Below are 14,203 nucleotides of genomic sequence, written 5' to 3'. Positions count from 1 at the left end.
TCCACTCACCTTCCTTTAAGAAGGGATAAAAAGACCAAAAGATGGGATTAAAAGTTATTTGTCATTCAAATCAACAGAGAAGCTCTGAGTACATGAACAAATCATACCTGTTGAATAACTACAAGAAGCACTCATTCTTCAGGTAACCTAATCAATGGCTCGATATGCCCAGTGAAGCAGACAAGTTAAAAAGTTCCACAAATAGTGAAGCTGGGAAATACCTCTAGAAGTATCAGAATCTCTCAAACTGATGGAACTTCAGATAGTTCCCACCTATTGCAGAAGTAGGACTTATACAAAGCATCAGGTATAGGTTAATCTTCAAGAGAATATTTCACTGTTATCCTTAATGCCCAGAATAATACCCTTTGTAGCAGGAACAGAAAGAGGACGTGAATGTTTGATAGTTAAATTGTAGGACAGCTTCGTTGGAAAGCTTTGTGATAATTTCTTGTGACAGATCTCAAAGAATAAACAGCGTTATAAATTCGAATAAGTTAAATCTGCTACTACAGTATATACAGACTGCTTCAGTCTGCTGTTAACTGGAACTAGACTAAAGGCTCAGCTTCTAGCTGCACGCTGATACAGTCTTTAAAAAATTATATAAATTTTTTGCAACCTAAATATTTACTGTATAACATAGAAGATGTAACAAAAACTTTACTGCATTTTAATTTATGTTAGTAATTTGCTTTCCTTTAATTGAATTCATCTTAGGCTAGCAGTCAGGTGGCTGACACTAACAAACTGTTGCTGCTCTCTGAACAAGATCTACATTATTAATACCAAAGAGATGACAAAGTGCCTTGCACATGACACAGTAATAAGCATGTGAACTGATACTTTTTCTAGGTGATTTAAAGCACTTTAGGATTTCTCAGTGAGAAGCATCCTAGGAAGTTTCCCTCTTTTCCTATTCCCTGATGCGATTAGACCCCTTCCTTCCAGACCTCCATTTTATTAATATACAATATATAGACCTAGTTTCACCCAAGGCCTGCCTGGACGAAAATTCACACCCTCTGAAATAAAAGCATTTCTTTTGTTTTTTAACTATTTGAAACTGAGAGTTTCCAAGCTCTCAGCACCAGCTGAGCTCACAGAAACCAGAACAAATGGCAATTTAGAAAACAGCACCCTGCAAAACTAAATGCTTACAAACATTCTCTGAATTATAGGGCAGGATAAGACAACTTAATGCCCTCCTCTTCTCTTTTGTGCATCTGGTTAAATACATACAAAGCTAGAGTTGAAAGGGAAGCACTCTGTCATACAAACACTTTAGCCAGGGCATCTGCTCCTGCACTGGCAATATAACATTTGGAGGGGTGGAATGCCACATCATGAATGGACTCATCAAATTTTTTGCGATGAGCAGTAAATTCTTGGATGCAGGTCTTGCTTTCAAGATTCCACAAGCGAATCGAACAGTCATGACCTAAAGAAAGTGGAAACAGTTTCCTTTGTAATTCTCATGTCCACCACCATTATAAGAAACAGAAAATGAAATCTGAATGTACTTACTGCCAGACATCAAATACAAGCCATTAGGATCAACAGCTAAACTTGTAACTGCATCTAAGTGAGCCACCATGGAGTGGATCAGTTTACCTTTGAAAGAAAATACTTATTTAGGTTAATTTTCTGCAATTCACTTTGTTATCTGTATTCACTGCTTAAAACCTACCACAGCTCATATTACAAACACAAGATCTTGTCCCATGATTGAATCACTATGATTATGCAAGAAGACATTATTTTAATGTTTACACTCTCAGGAGAGCCGTAGTACCAACATCACCAACTTTGTTGGACGTTTGTTTTATGTTTGCAAAACCACTGTGAAGCTACAATCACTGCATTTTAAGTATCTGTCCCTTAAGTGAATTAAGTGAGTTCAGGAGTAAGATCTTGACTGGGAAGGAGGGCAGGGGCTGAGTATACTAATAAGCAATGAATATAAACTACATAAGACTATTGATAATTTTAATCAACTCAGAGAATTAATGTTCTATTACAGCTTATCATAATTACAGTAATGATTTCATGTTAAAAATAAGAAATAATGGGTCAAATGTGGGTTTTTTTTTCAGAAGATAATAAAACAGAAAAAAAATGAGCAGCCATTTCCTCCACTATTTATTACATAACTACATCATCAAACAAATCAGCTATTTTCAGCATTTTCCTCAGCTTCCATCGGGTCCTTTCACCTCTTCTTATTTAACATACATCTGAGGAGTAGCAAACAGAGTCAACAAGAATATTGAAAGATCTCAATTTAACTTTTAGGAGTGTGACCTGGAAGCAGAGAAGTCACAAACTGAAGATTATCAAGATTCACAGTCAGAATACCAGATTTATACTACATTCCTATCAAAATGTCCTTTAAAACCTAGGAGATTTATAATTGCACATCTCAGTGCAAAACTCACTACAAATTAGAAAAAGTACTATAAGCTGTCCAGCTGTTTCTGCAGAAGTGAGAGATTTGGAGAAATAGAGTGGATCAAGTTGAGAATGATGCCTATAAGGGAACTTCTACCACCAAGCCATCAGGCACAGGTCTTGGAAGCACTAAAGGAGTGCCAGAGCTTCCTGCTCTCAGATCAAAATAACACAGACAACACAACAGAAAAAACATGAACATTAGCACATAAAGACTTTGAAAAAGCTTCCTTTTATGTTAAATATTGATAACCCCTGTACATAAGACATTTAAAAAGAATGGACAGAGAATGATCATAGAATCATAGAATAGTTTGGGTTGGAAGGGACCTTAAAGCTCATCTAGTTCCAACTCCCCTGCCATGGGCAGGGTCACCTTCCACTAGACCAGGTTGCTCCAAGCCCCATCCAACCTGGCCTTGAACTCTGCTAGGGAGGGGGCAGCCACAGCTTCTCTGGGCAACCTCTTTCAGTGTCTCAGCACCCTCACAGTGAAGAATTTCTTCCTAATAGCTAATCTAAATTTACCCTCTTTCAGTTTGAAAGCATTCCCCTTTGTCCTATCACTACACTCCCTGATAAAGAATCTCCCCATCTTTTCTGTAGGCCCCTTTTAAGCACTGGTAGATGTAGGTTCCTTACCACTGTGCTAACAAAGCTTTAAGTGGGTTGGCAATCTTTGCGCTCTACTGGTGATGAGATATTTCTGTTTCAGAGAATATCCAATTCTTGACATCCCTCAGAATTTATGTGACTAATATTAATCATAATGAAATTCTATTTATATTTCATGTTATACAAACAGTATGACTAGGACCTGCTGAAAAGATGCATACCTGTATTGTTGTCGTAGAATTTGATGTGTCTGTCTTCATGAGCAGTGATACTAATTGGAAGAGTTGGATGGCTGATGACTCTGTTTATCTGACAGGAGGAACTGACTGCTAAGAAAAAACCCACACATACCAATACATGTAAATTGCTACGGTCTTTGAAAAGACTGCTACTAAGAAATAAATATGTAATCAATCTTATTTGCAAAATAATTCTTACCTCTATATAATGGCAACTCTTAGCTAGCACCTTATGTAATGTGGTTTACTCTAAAATACTTTCAAAATTATATACACATGGAGGCATACATAAACCATATGCATGAGTGTAAATGCAAACAAATAACGTCCAAGTTTGGCCATGGTTTTAGATGGACACATCAGGCAAGAATGTGAAGCCAAAAACTTAGTGAAAATACCTTTTCTGTACTTCCTCACCTCCACACTCCTCCTCTTGTCAAGCCAAACTTTCCTCATAACATACAGACAGTACAGGAAAATTAACACTGCAGGCAGTATGTGTCCCGGCAAACAAGAACCTATGCCCTCACCCACAGAGCAAACCCCACCTACTATCATTTGATATATATCAATAAAAATTCTTATTGAAAAAAAAAGGATGCTAGACTATTCATAGGAAAGCCATTTTTGTAGCCTTCAAGAATCTTGAAATATCATATATATATATATATATATACACATACACATATACAAAAAAAGTATAGGAGCTTTTTTAATTAGAAATCTGGGCACTGCTGCCATGCAATGCAACAGTACTTTTGAGATGTGTATATGGATTACCACAAAAACACAAATAGACACCTTATAGAGCACCAAAATACAGTTTTCTTTCATGTGGAAGTTGACTGTACTTAGTCAAACTGCTGCCAAACACCACTCACATCATCTAATCAAAATTCTTACTAAAATAAACAAAGTAGAATACTACTATAGGACCACTTGCTACTAAGGTGGTAAAGATTTCGATTTACATCTTTCTGTAAAAATCTGAACCATCAAGTACTGTCAGCATCCACAGGATACTTAAAAATTATGAAAGTATAACTTAAGGAAAAAACATATCTACAATAAAAACCTCCCTAAAATTACTAAAAGTACAAGTCACACAGCCATCTCTCCTCACAGTTTTAAAATGCCAAGCAGTCTGAAGGTTATACTGAACAGCAGAGTCTCTAAGTGGTACTGGTAGGTCATTTCAGGTGACTCATTTTCCTCTTGCCTAGTTCTTGTAGAAATAATAATTTATTATATTTTTTAAAATACATGTAAGCTTTATAGCACTGTTACGTAAAGATACTAAACAAGGACTGCTGGTTGCTACACTGTAGTCTCATTTTCTTAAAGGAATATTATAGGAATATAATATCTTAAAGGACTAATTACAGTAAGGAGGAGGTGGTAAAAAAAAATAGAAAGAAAAAAAAGGAAGAAAGGTAACTTCCACTGAATAGATATAACTGATTTAGGGTTTTTTCAGACAGGAACAAGGATGTGGGTTAAAAAAAAAGAAACACTGCACAGTATGGAATAATACAAAGAAGGGATATGGCATTTTCTATTCCCTCTTATAAAATGACAGACAAGCAAGGCTAACAAGAAGGGCTTACTCCTTTTTAAAAATATAACTACACACTAGAATTCAGTGTCATAAAAATTTCAGGGGAAAGAGTTATCAAAATTTTCAAACAGACTGAACATTTATATTATCATGTTACCATTTTGGCCTGAATATGAAGCCTCATGCTTCAGCTCATTCTAGTCTCTTTCCTAATGCCAGAGTAAAATAATTTACTGATAGCAGGCTCCTTACAGTTTTCTCTAAAACTCCTGATACTGGCCACTGCCATGATCCAAGTCATTATACAGGACCTTGTGAATAATCTTCCACAGGGCCTTTGCTTTTGTCCTACAATGAAAACTTCAACTAAAGCCCAACTGAAAATATGCCAAAAGTGTATATAAAATTTAGAAAATGGATACATCTGAGGGAAAATTAAAAAAAAGCATACACACACAAATTTTTAATAAATTCAACTTTAGATTTTCCTGATATTACTGCTATCTTTCAATCTTGGACTGGAGAATGGAAATCTTGAAGTTCAGAGATCACTGGACTGTATTAAAGAAACGTGTGTTTTTCTTTGTGCTACTGTTCATTGAAGACTAATTCAAATAGTGTGGGCTTGTTTCTTATAACTTCTTTCAAAAGTATGCTCTTCTGCTACTGAAATACCCACAAGATCTGTTGTAGTAGTAATAATTTAATGTTACATCTCAAAACCCAGCTTGTAACATAATTCATGTTATAATTTATCATTACACTGCCTAATTGTTTGGAAACACTGAAAAGACTATCAACTGTACCGATATTGCTTAAACAAGCAATTTCTTTGATTTTGGGTTACTTTTGATACTTACTAGTATCCACACTGGACTCCAGGGTAAGAATTCGCTGCCGTGTCTCCATGTTAAAAAGGCTAGTGTGTCCACTGTTAAATGATGCTACCATGAGGCTTGGGTCACTGCTCACAAGATCCACTGAAGAAGGAATTCCCATTTCTAGAAAACAACGTAGAGAACATTTTCATAATATTTAGTTGGGGTAAAGAAAAGAAAAAGAAACAAAAAAATCCAACCAGTAAGCACTTTAATATCAAAAGGGCCATGATTATGAAAGGAAAATTTACATTTTAAAATCTACATTATGCTAATCTAAATAGATTGTCCTGTCTGATCACTATTTTAATCCTATTTTTATGATACGTGTATTAATAACATTCTTTACTAAGATGCTGTATCTGGAACTGCAGCTGGACAAAAATCTACTTTGAAATTAAGAAAGTAAGAACTCCCTGCCCCCTTTTCCTTCCTTTAAACTTAAGAGCAATCCTCAATCCAACCACCATTGCCTCAAGTATAAGGACATAAAATCGAAGTGGTAAAGACATTTACATGACAGATGATTAACATTATTATTAACCTGGGCAAATTCAGAGCTTAAAAAAACCCCAAAGCTTTCCAGCTCCAAATTTTATATGCTGACATTGTCAGCATGGAAAGTTACATAAATACATTATACACTCACATTACAAAGCTTCGTCCATCCTGCCTATTATGGTATACACCTGATCTTCTTACACTGTAGCTATCTGAACACTATAGGAGAGAAGGCCAAATCAGCAGAGCTTGGGTACTGGAAATATCCCTTCAAATTTTTTTCACTGAATGTCCTGTTCACCAACTGCTACAAGAAAGAACACCAGTTGCAACAGATGCCAAGAGGAAGAGGAGGAAGAGGTAGAGGTTGAGATGCTGAATGTTAAGCAACATAATGTCCATGGATCCAGATAACACAGGAGTATCATCACCTCTTTCTAAACCTAAGATTCATGGGAGAAACACGCTTCTTGGATACACGACCTCAGGAATGGTGGTACTCCAAAAAAGCCAAAAACGATAGGTGTGAGAAGAAAACACATATTGTTTCTCAAGTGACCTTTTCTACCACTGCCATACCTGCTTATTTGCAGCTTCCTGGTAAGCCTACAATGGTTAATCTAAAGAACTTCATCGATGACTGCCAGGTATTTTATAAAGTTTGTTCAAAGTTCCCAATAAGCCATAGGAAAAATCAGTTTCAAAAGGAGGATCTTTGCATTTCACAACTGGGTTTCATTCCAGTTTGAATATAAAAAACCCTGTGAGGCAAGACTACTCCCCCTTCCCTCTTAATTTAATAATAAAACACAAAAAAAAAACAAACAAACAAAAAAAACCACTACCAGGAAGTTTTCAAAGTCTCTACTTTGGTAGGCAAGCTGGCAGCAAGCCAGTTAGGTTTTTCACGGAACCCTGCAGTCCTTTGGAAACATAGTTCTGCAAGAACTAAAATACATGAAACATTTCCATTTTGCTCAGCCTATTTTAACAAGTAATGGCAGATCTGACACGCTTTACACCATAATTCGGTAAGTCTGTTCAGTTATGTGAGTTCAGTTTGCCTCAAAGTTGTTCTGAAGAGCCAAGGAACTGTCTCAGTTCATGGTTGCCTTTAGGACCATCAGCTCTAAGGGAGTTTGGCAATGTCAACAGGCTGATTCTAGAGCACTTAGACAGCAACTTCAAGAAATCAGGCTCTAAACTGTAGAGTTTTGATTTGTGCATGACATTTCAGTAACTAAATCCAAAGGAGTAAATTTTGTGTAGCACTGTTTAGGATGACTAGGTTGTTGCTATTCAGTTAACGTGCAAAACTCAGAAATTCAACTGGAATCTCTGTGGCAGAGGCACAAGGAACATAATCTGGAAGGTACAATGGCACTGGCCTGAGAGGAAGCACTGGCTACTCCAAACCTCTCTTGGGGGAAGAAAGCGCTTTTTATTCTGGATAAGCCAAAAGCAAGGGCCTAATGGAAACCCAGTTCGAATCTGAACTATGGAGCTGATACATCTAAAAGCCAACTGCTGCAGATGATCTGCTGATGTTAACAGAACCATGAAGTATAATGTACGAGACTGTCGCCCTGAGTGTAGGTATCTATCCAGCTGGTGTCAAAGGAGAAGGGACTCAAAATTTACTCTTTCCAAAAACATTCATAAGGATATAAAATCCAGCAAAATTAACAAGAAGGATTTCTAGTCCGCAGCCAAAACTATGGCAGTCTGAATAGTGATGCTTATGAACTTTAAGGTAGGGCAATTTTCTGTACCTTGATTATCATTAAATATATTGAGAGCTGGAGCAATTTCTGTAGCCTTCCATAGACGTATAGTGCCGTCTGCTGAACAGGACAGCAAACGCTTGTGTGCTCCACTGTAAACCAGACTCCACACTGCATCTGTATGGCCTACAAAAGCACCTCTTAGAACAGAAGGATCTGTGAACAAAACACAACAAACCACAAAACACAAAATTTGAATTAAGTCAATAGTTGTATCTTGGTCTCTCTTTAGGGACCAACCTTAAGAAGCTAGTCCATAAAAAAAAAAAAAAAACCCAAGACCAATCAGGTCATATCCATACAAGAATGACTGAGACTTCTGTATTAAGATGCTTGAATTTCATCAGCATACATGGCATTCAGTTACACAGTTTACAACTAAAGGAACAAAATAATGTTTCCGCAGAGTTGACAGTATCAAAGTTGGCAAAACAAACTCTGATTTTAAAATTTCCTCTCAAACAACCATTAATGGCACATCAATCCCTTTTTTCCAAAAGACAGCTTTGAGGCCAACTGCATCTGAAGCTACAAGAAGTGAAAAAATGTTTTAAAACACAGACGCAAGGCTGGCATCCACTCAGATCTAGTAAGTCTTACTAAACTTGGCCTTTTTAGCTGTTTGAAGACAACATTAACAGCTTTAGTCACAGACTACATAACCTCTTCTCATCTCAACTGCAGAGAGATTTGTTGAAGAACAGAGCATTGAAATACATTTTCTGTACTGGCCAAGCATCAGGTTTAGTCCCATACTTTTTCAACCTAGCTGTTTCTCAAAACTGATGAGATCAAGGCCTTTTTTAAGAAAATGAGAAATTTTATCCTCTCATCAACAAGCATCAGTATTAAAACAAAAACACACTTAAAGTAATTGAAGCCAACATTCAATTTTCTCTTTAAAATGTTTAACGAAGTATTACCTAAAAATTATACTATTTTAGCCAAATAACATTAATGTAACTAAACGTATCATTTCACTGGTGTGTGTGACAGCAATGTACCGTAAGAATCATAAGGGTCGATGTTCGGGTTGGTTGTATTCCAGCCATAGATGAGGCCATCCGCTCCCCCACTGTAACACTGTTCACCACTACTGCTCATCACCACACAGAGCACTGGTCCACTGGAAGAACGCCCCCCCCAAAGAAACATTGTCTATTAACATCTTTGCTATGTGAAAAACAACATCAATGAAATCTTCAAATTTCCCTGTTAGATAACAAATCACTTGCTGTACAGATTGTAACAAAAATTCTGCATAGCCAGATCATCTGCTACAACACTTCCCCCAAAGAAACCTCCACTATATTTGGTAACATAACTACGATCAGGACAATTTAATCAATATGCACATGAAATATGAAAAGTGTTACACTTTTAAACTATAGGCTTTGTTACTTTGCATAAACAGATTTTTTCCCTTTTTTAAAAATCTAAGGCTCTTTCATGAAATCAATTCAGTAGATTTAAACTCACTGCAAACAGCTTCATTCTACAGATGCATATATCTGACAAAAGGTAAGAGTTGACAAACAGAACCCCTAATTGAATTTGAACTGTATAATTGGTAGGTTTTTCTTTTTAAAACTGTGGTGTACCTAGCTTCACACATAGATAATTACACAGAAAGGACATGAACATATGCAGATATTTTAAATAACATGGGGACTAGAAGCATCACGTGAAATCACTAGTTGACAAGGGTTACTCTTTAAAGAAATTCTGTGTCTGTTTAAAAATCATACATTTCTCAAAATATGACAAGTGTTTCTCAGGAAATACTCACTTATGTGCTCTGAAGGTATATATTGGCTCCACATCAAGAGAAGCACTCCTAAATGAAGTACAAGAAAACATTAAGATGTATACAATCTTACACAACACTTTACAATAATGTACCGGAATTGCTAAATTCTTAAAATCACTGCTACGCCTTTTGAAGTGTTTCTCCCACAACTTCCTCTCCCAATATGATTTTTCATATGTCTAGGAATTCTTTGCATTCTTTGAAAATATGACAGGATTTTTTTTGTTTGGTTTGTTTTTTTTTGTTTAAAGACCTTCAGGGTAGAGTGTCCACAAACTCTCACACACCAATCAAACCAGGAGGTAGGTACATCAGCGGTGGGGAAGGAGTGGAGGGCCATCAGTATCACACGGAATACATCATTAAGTGTTCCAAATCCCTACCAGGGCAAAGGAGCTTATGACACCTTGGTTTACATCAATGCTGTAGACTTCAAAAACTGCTGCTCTGGACTCTACCAATCTGGTGCTTGTTACAGACTGTGGGAAGGCCACATGATTTGCCCAGTGCTCCTGAAAGGTATGATGTACTACTTTACTGTATCAGCCCTGCTACAAAACTGCTCTCATTTCTGCAAATGTCCAACAACACAAAAGAGTGTACAAAGGAACCTAGCAATATCTCAGTCAAAGTTTAAAGCTGTATCCATGTATATGCATATATGTGCATACATATATATGCATATATACATATAAAAACGCATTTTCATACATTTGTATACACATGCAAGCACACTAACAGGCCACATCCAAGTATTTTCACTAGTAAATTAATTTGCCATGTTATCTACATAGAAAATATAAAAAAGTGAATGGTTTTCATTTTTACAAACAAAACACATTCACAAACACACATGGATTTTCTTCCAGCTCTCTTTACAAGTCTCTATCCTTCTCTAAGAGCTTGTTTTCCTACTCTTAAATTTAAGAAATAATTGCCATTAACTCCAAGGGCCATCCAGTGAAGTGGCATCTACAATTTTTTTTAATCTTCATAAATTGAAATGTTTTTTGAAACAAAACAAAACAAAAAATCTTACTTTTTTGCTGGGGCTGTTTTTTGTAAATTCCACATTTTTAATGTATGGTCCTCTGAAGCTGTTATTAAGACTGGTTCAACCGGATGAAAAGCGAGACCTCTTATTCCATCAAAGTGACTTCTTAATGTGAATTTGGGGTTCCAAGTCTTTCTCAATGCATCCTTATTGTTTGCTATCTAATAAAAAAAATGCCAAACTTGTAATTAATCTCGAAGGCACAAGGAAAGGAAGAAGTCAGAAATTTAGTTTGGCATTTTCAGATGTCAAATTACCTCATCTGCTTTTCATAACAACCTGCTCTTGAGCAACAGTCTATTTAACAATGATCAGATAATTCAAAACGAGAATGAAGGCAGATGTATTCCACAAAGGCAACAAGTAATGTCACGTCCACAGTAATACACCTGTACAAATCTGAAGTACTCCACATGTCTGTTAAGTTCCACAATTTAAAAGCTGAAAAATACCTTTCTGACCGATACTGTTGTGAACTCAGTTTGGTATTTGCAATTCGATCTATACCTATTGGCTCATTCATTAACACTGGGCCTGACTATCAAGCTGCGGTCCCAAGACATCTGAAGTACCACTGACACGGCATCTCTGAAGTAAGATCTTAAGAGAAACAGAGAAGTGCCTAGCAGCACAGAAAGGAACAAAACCTAACTTACTCACCTAAGGGAACACAAGCTCTGTAATAATGCAAGACAAGCAAAGCTTGCTAGGGAGGAGAAGACAAAAAAAAGGTAAAAAGGACTTGGCAATACACTAAGAATATAACTGGCAAGCAATAAGCTATCATATATACAGACATAATTATTTGGCAATAAATGCATCTTAGCAGATTCAGAAAGAAAGCCCTTGAAAAAAATAAGTCACTTCAACATTGCTCCTCTGAACAAATGTCGACGTAAAATGCTGAACAGACTTTTATCACTCTGTCAGTCAAAGCTGCCATAATTAAATTTACCTTCCCATAACAACTGCTGATGGTGGCTATGGAAAACCAGGAAAACAAACAATTGTAACTCAGATATTGATGATTTTATTATGTTGAAAGCTAGTGATAATCCCAAATAATTTAGTATCATTAACTGCAAAGAAGAGACAACTTAAAAAAATCTACATTTTATTCTGGAACATGGAGCAGACCAGGAGGGAATGTTTAAGAACAAAAGGTTTTGTTACTCCTGGATTTACTAATAAAAATATGCTTCAATTAAGAGGTTCCATAGATTTTAAACAATGAGAAAGGAGTCCTAACAAACAGCAGGTTTAGTCTCATCATATTTCTTAGCAACTATGTACCGACTTGCTCAGGGAGACAAGGCAGTTTCTTTGCCAGTTTACCAGGCTGAGTTGGCTCAATGAGGCAACAGACAAATGCTTGTGCTGGTGCAAGGATGGGGCAGGACTGCAAACTTAACAGCTCTGGCAGATTTTCTGGAGATTGGCCAAGAAAGTCTCAGCAAAAAGGGTACAAGACATAAAGAGTATTCACAGATACCTGCAGAGGAATTTGGTTGCCATCTAATACCAATTAGGTGATGGAGGGAACCCTGCCTGCCCTCCAGCTGCCATACGAGCAGCACAGGTCCTGAGTCACATATGCAAAAGCCACAAAGACACCTCAGACGGCCTAATGCGCATGCCAGTTCTGGCAGGACAATCTCCACCATTTGCTTCTCATTCATTCAAGTATGTTCTTCCAAAGGAGTCCAAGATGATTAGCTTATGAACTGGGAAGTAGATGGAGGGCAGTCCCAGCCAGCAGACCAGCAGCAGAGCTGGAAATGTAGAATCATAGAATCGTTTACATTGGAATAGACCTTAAGATCAAGTCCAACTGTTAACCTAGCACTGCTAAGTCCACGATTAAACCATGTCCCTGAGCACCACGTCTACAGATCTTTTAAGTACCTCCAGGAATAGTGACTCAACCACTTCCCTGGGCAGCCTGTTCCAGTGCTTGACAGACCTTTCAACAGATGCTAGCCCTGACACACTGCCTGCCTGCATCACCATCACTCCTCTTCACCCACCAGTCCCCCACAAGCTGCAAGAGGCTGGGTTACTAACACAGCAGCCAGCCTCCTTTTCTCTCTCACCACTGAAATACAACAGTGAGGTAATCTGAGACTTGAAAAGCAGTTTGGGGCAGGGGGAAGGGACAGGGAGAATGTTTAACCCCAAAATTAGGACCTGATCTGGATTTGCCACTAATAGTAATATTGTGTCTACATAAACAACTTGAAAGCTCCAGTCCAGAAAGAGCAATGATATGCAAGCAGGATTATGGACACATCTCTTGTTTCAAGTTGCAGGAAATCAAGCAAGAGCCTACCGCAAACTCCAAAACTCCAAGACAACACATAATATTAAATGTAATGATTTTGTAGTTCAGATACTCTTATGTGCAGTACTCACTCTTTTTTAAGTTTATGAAGCTTTTTAATCTACCCAGAAGACGAGGGGAAAAGCCAGAACCAATCAAAAAGAACATTTGTTAAGACAATGTGTAAAGGAAGGAAAAATAAAAGGTATACTTAAGAGAGTATTGGCTAGCAATCTGGGAAGTTTCATCTTGTTAGATATTCTAAAAATCTTACTCACAAAAGGAGAATTTTCTCTTAAGTAATAAATTCATAATCTCCATTACCAAGTGAAAACCATTCTTTAATTTACAGATAGCCAAAGCAGCAGGTAAAGAACTTAAAACATGAAATGAGGTAGGCTAATGTTGCCATCTTGGAAGAAAAAAATCCAGTAAAAACATCAATGGGATGAAAGAGACTGAAAACAGGAAAGTGTTGGCAATTCTGGAGAGCAAATACAACTAAAGACTGATTCACACGAATCTTTCAACTTCATTCTCTGCATGATTCAAAATAGACACTTAAAAAAAACATATTAAATTTCCACTAATCCTACATTTGGCAGCTGAAAGAAGGTATGAAGCAGTCCAAAATAAAACCAGATTCTATTATTTGTAAGCTAAACTTCCAGTGAAATTTGAAATTTTACTATATTACAGCCTTTCATTTTGCTTTAGTAAAGAGTACAGTGACAAAAGCAAGGAGCTTCGTAAACAATTTTTTTTTTAATTTGTCAGCACTAGAAAAAGGTAAGAGTTGAGGTAAGCATGACTATGAATTCCTGATCACAGGACTTCATAACGGCATGTGAACAACTGAACAAACAGAAGTTATATTCTCAAACACACAGAACAGGATAGGGGTGGATAAAGAAATGCCAGATTCCGTTAAGTAAAAGCTGTTAGTTCAGGATATGGAGACACAGAGAAACACAATAGTTTATATGAACACTT

At 36.9% G+C, this 14,203-nt stretch overlaps 1 protein-coding gene across 2 annotated transcripts in view; it reads right to left on the bottom strand.

The window, feature by feature from the left end:
- Positions 1-1,180: 1,180 nt before the first annotated feature.
- Positions 1,181-14,203, bottom strand: part of STRN (striatin) — a 64,389-nt gene continuing 51,366 nt past the window's right edge. For both annotated transcript variants that reach the window (XM_086482324.1, XM_086482325.1), the window contains 8 exons: positions 10,876-11,051; positions 9,816-9,863; positions 9,031-9,152; positions 8,015-8,182; positions 5,724-5,864; positions 3,288-3,395; positions 1,528-1,614; positions 1,181-1,441 (listed from right to left, as the gene is read on the bottom strand). In XM_086482324.1, the coding sequence (XP_086338450.1) occupies positions 1,272-1,441; positions 1,528-1,614; positions 3,288-3,395; positions 5,724-5,864; positions 8,015-8,182; positions 9,031-9,152; positions 9,816-9,863; positions 10,876-11,051 (1,020 nt within the window). In that variant the 3' untranslated portion in view covers positions 1,181-1,271. The remainder of the gene's footprint in view (positions 1,442-1,527; positions 1,615-3,287; positions 3,396-5,723; positions 5,865-8,014; positions 8,183-9,030; positions 9,153-9,815; positions 9,864-10,875; positions 11,052-14,203) is intronic.

The sequence above is a fragment of the Leptosomus discolor genome, chromosome 2 (assembly GCF_034619465.1).
Source record: "Leptosomus discolor isolate bLepDis1 chromosome 2, bLepDis1.hap2, whole genome shotgun sequence".
Classification (NCBI taxonomy): domain Eukaryota; kingdom Metazoa; phylum Chordata; class Aves; order Leptosomiformes; family Leptosomidae; genus Leptosomus; species Leptosomus discolor.
The sequence above is the reverse complement of the archived record's forward strand: the minus strand, read 5'-3'. Positions and strand labels throughout refer to the sequence as shown.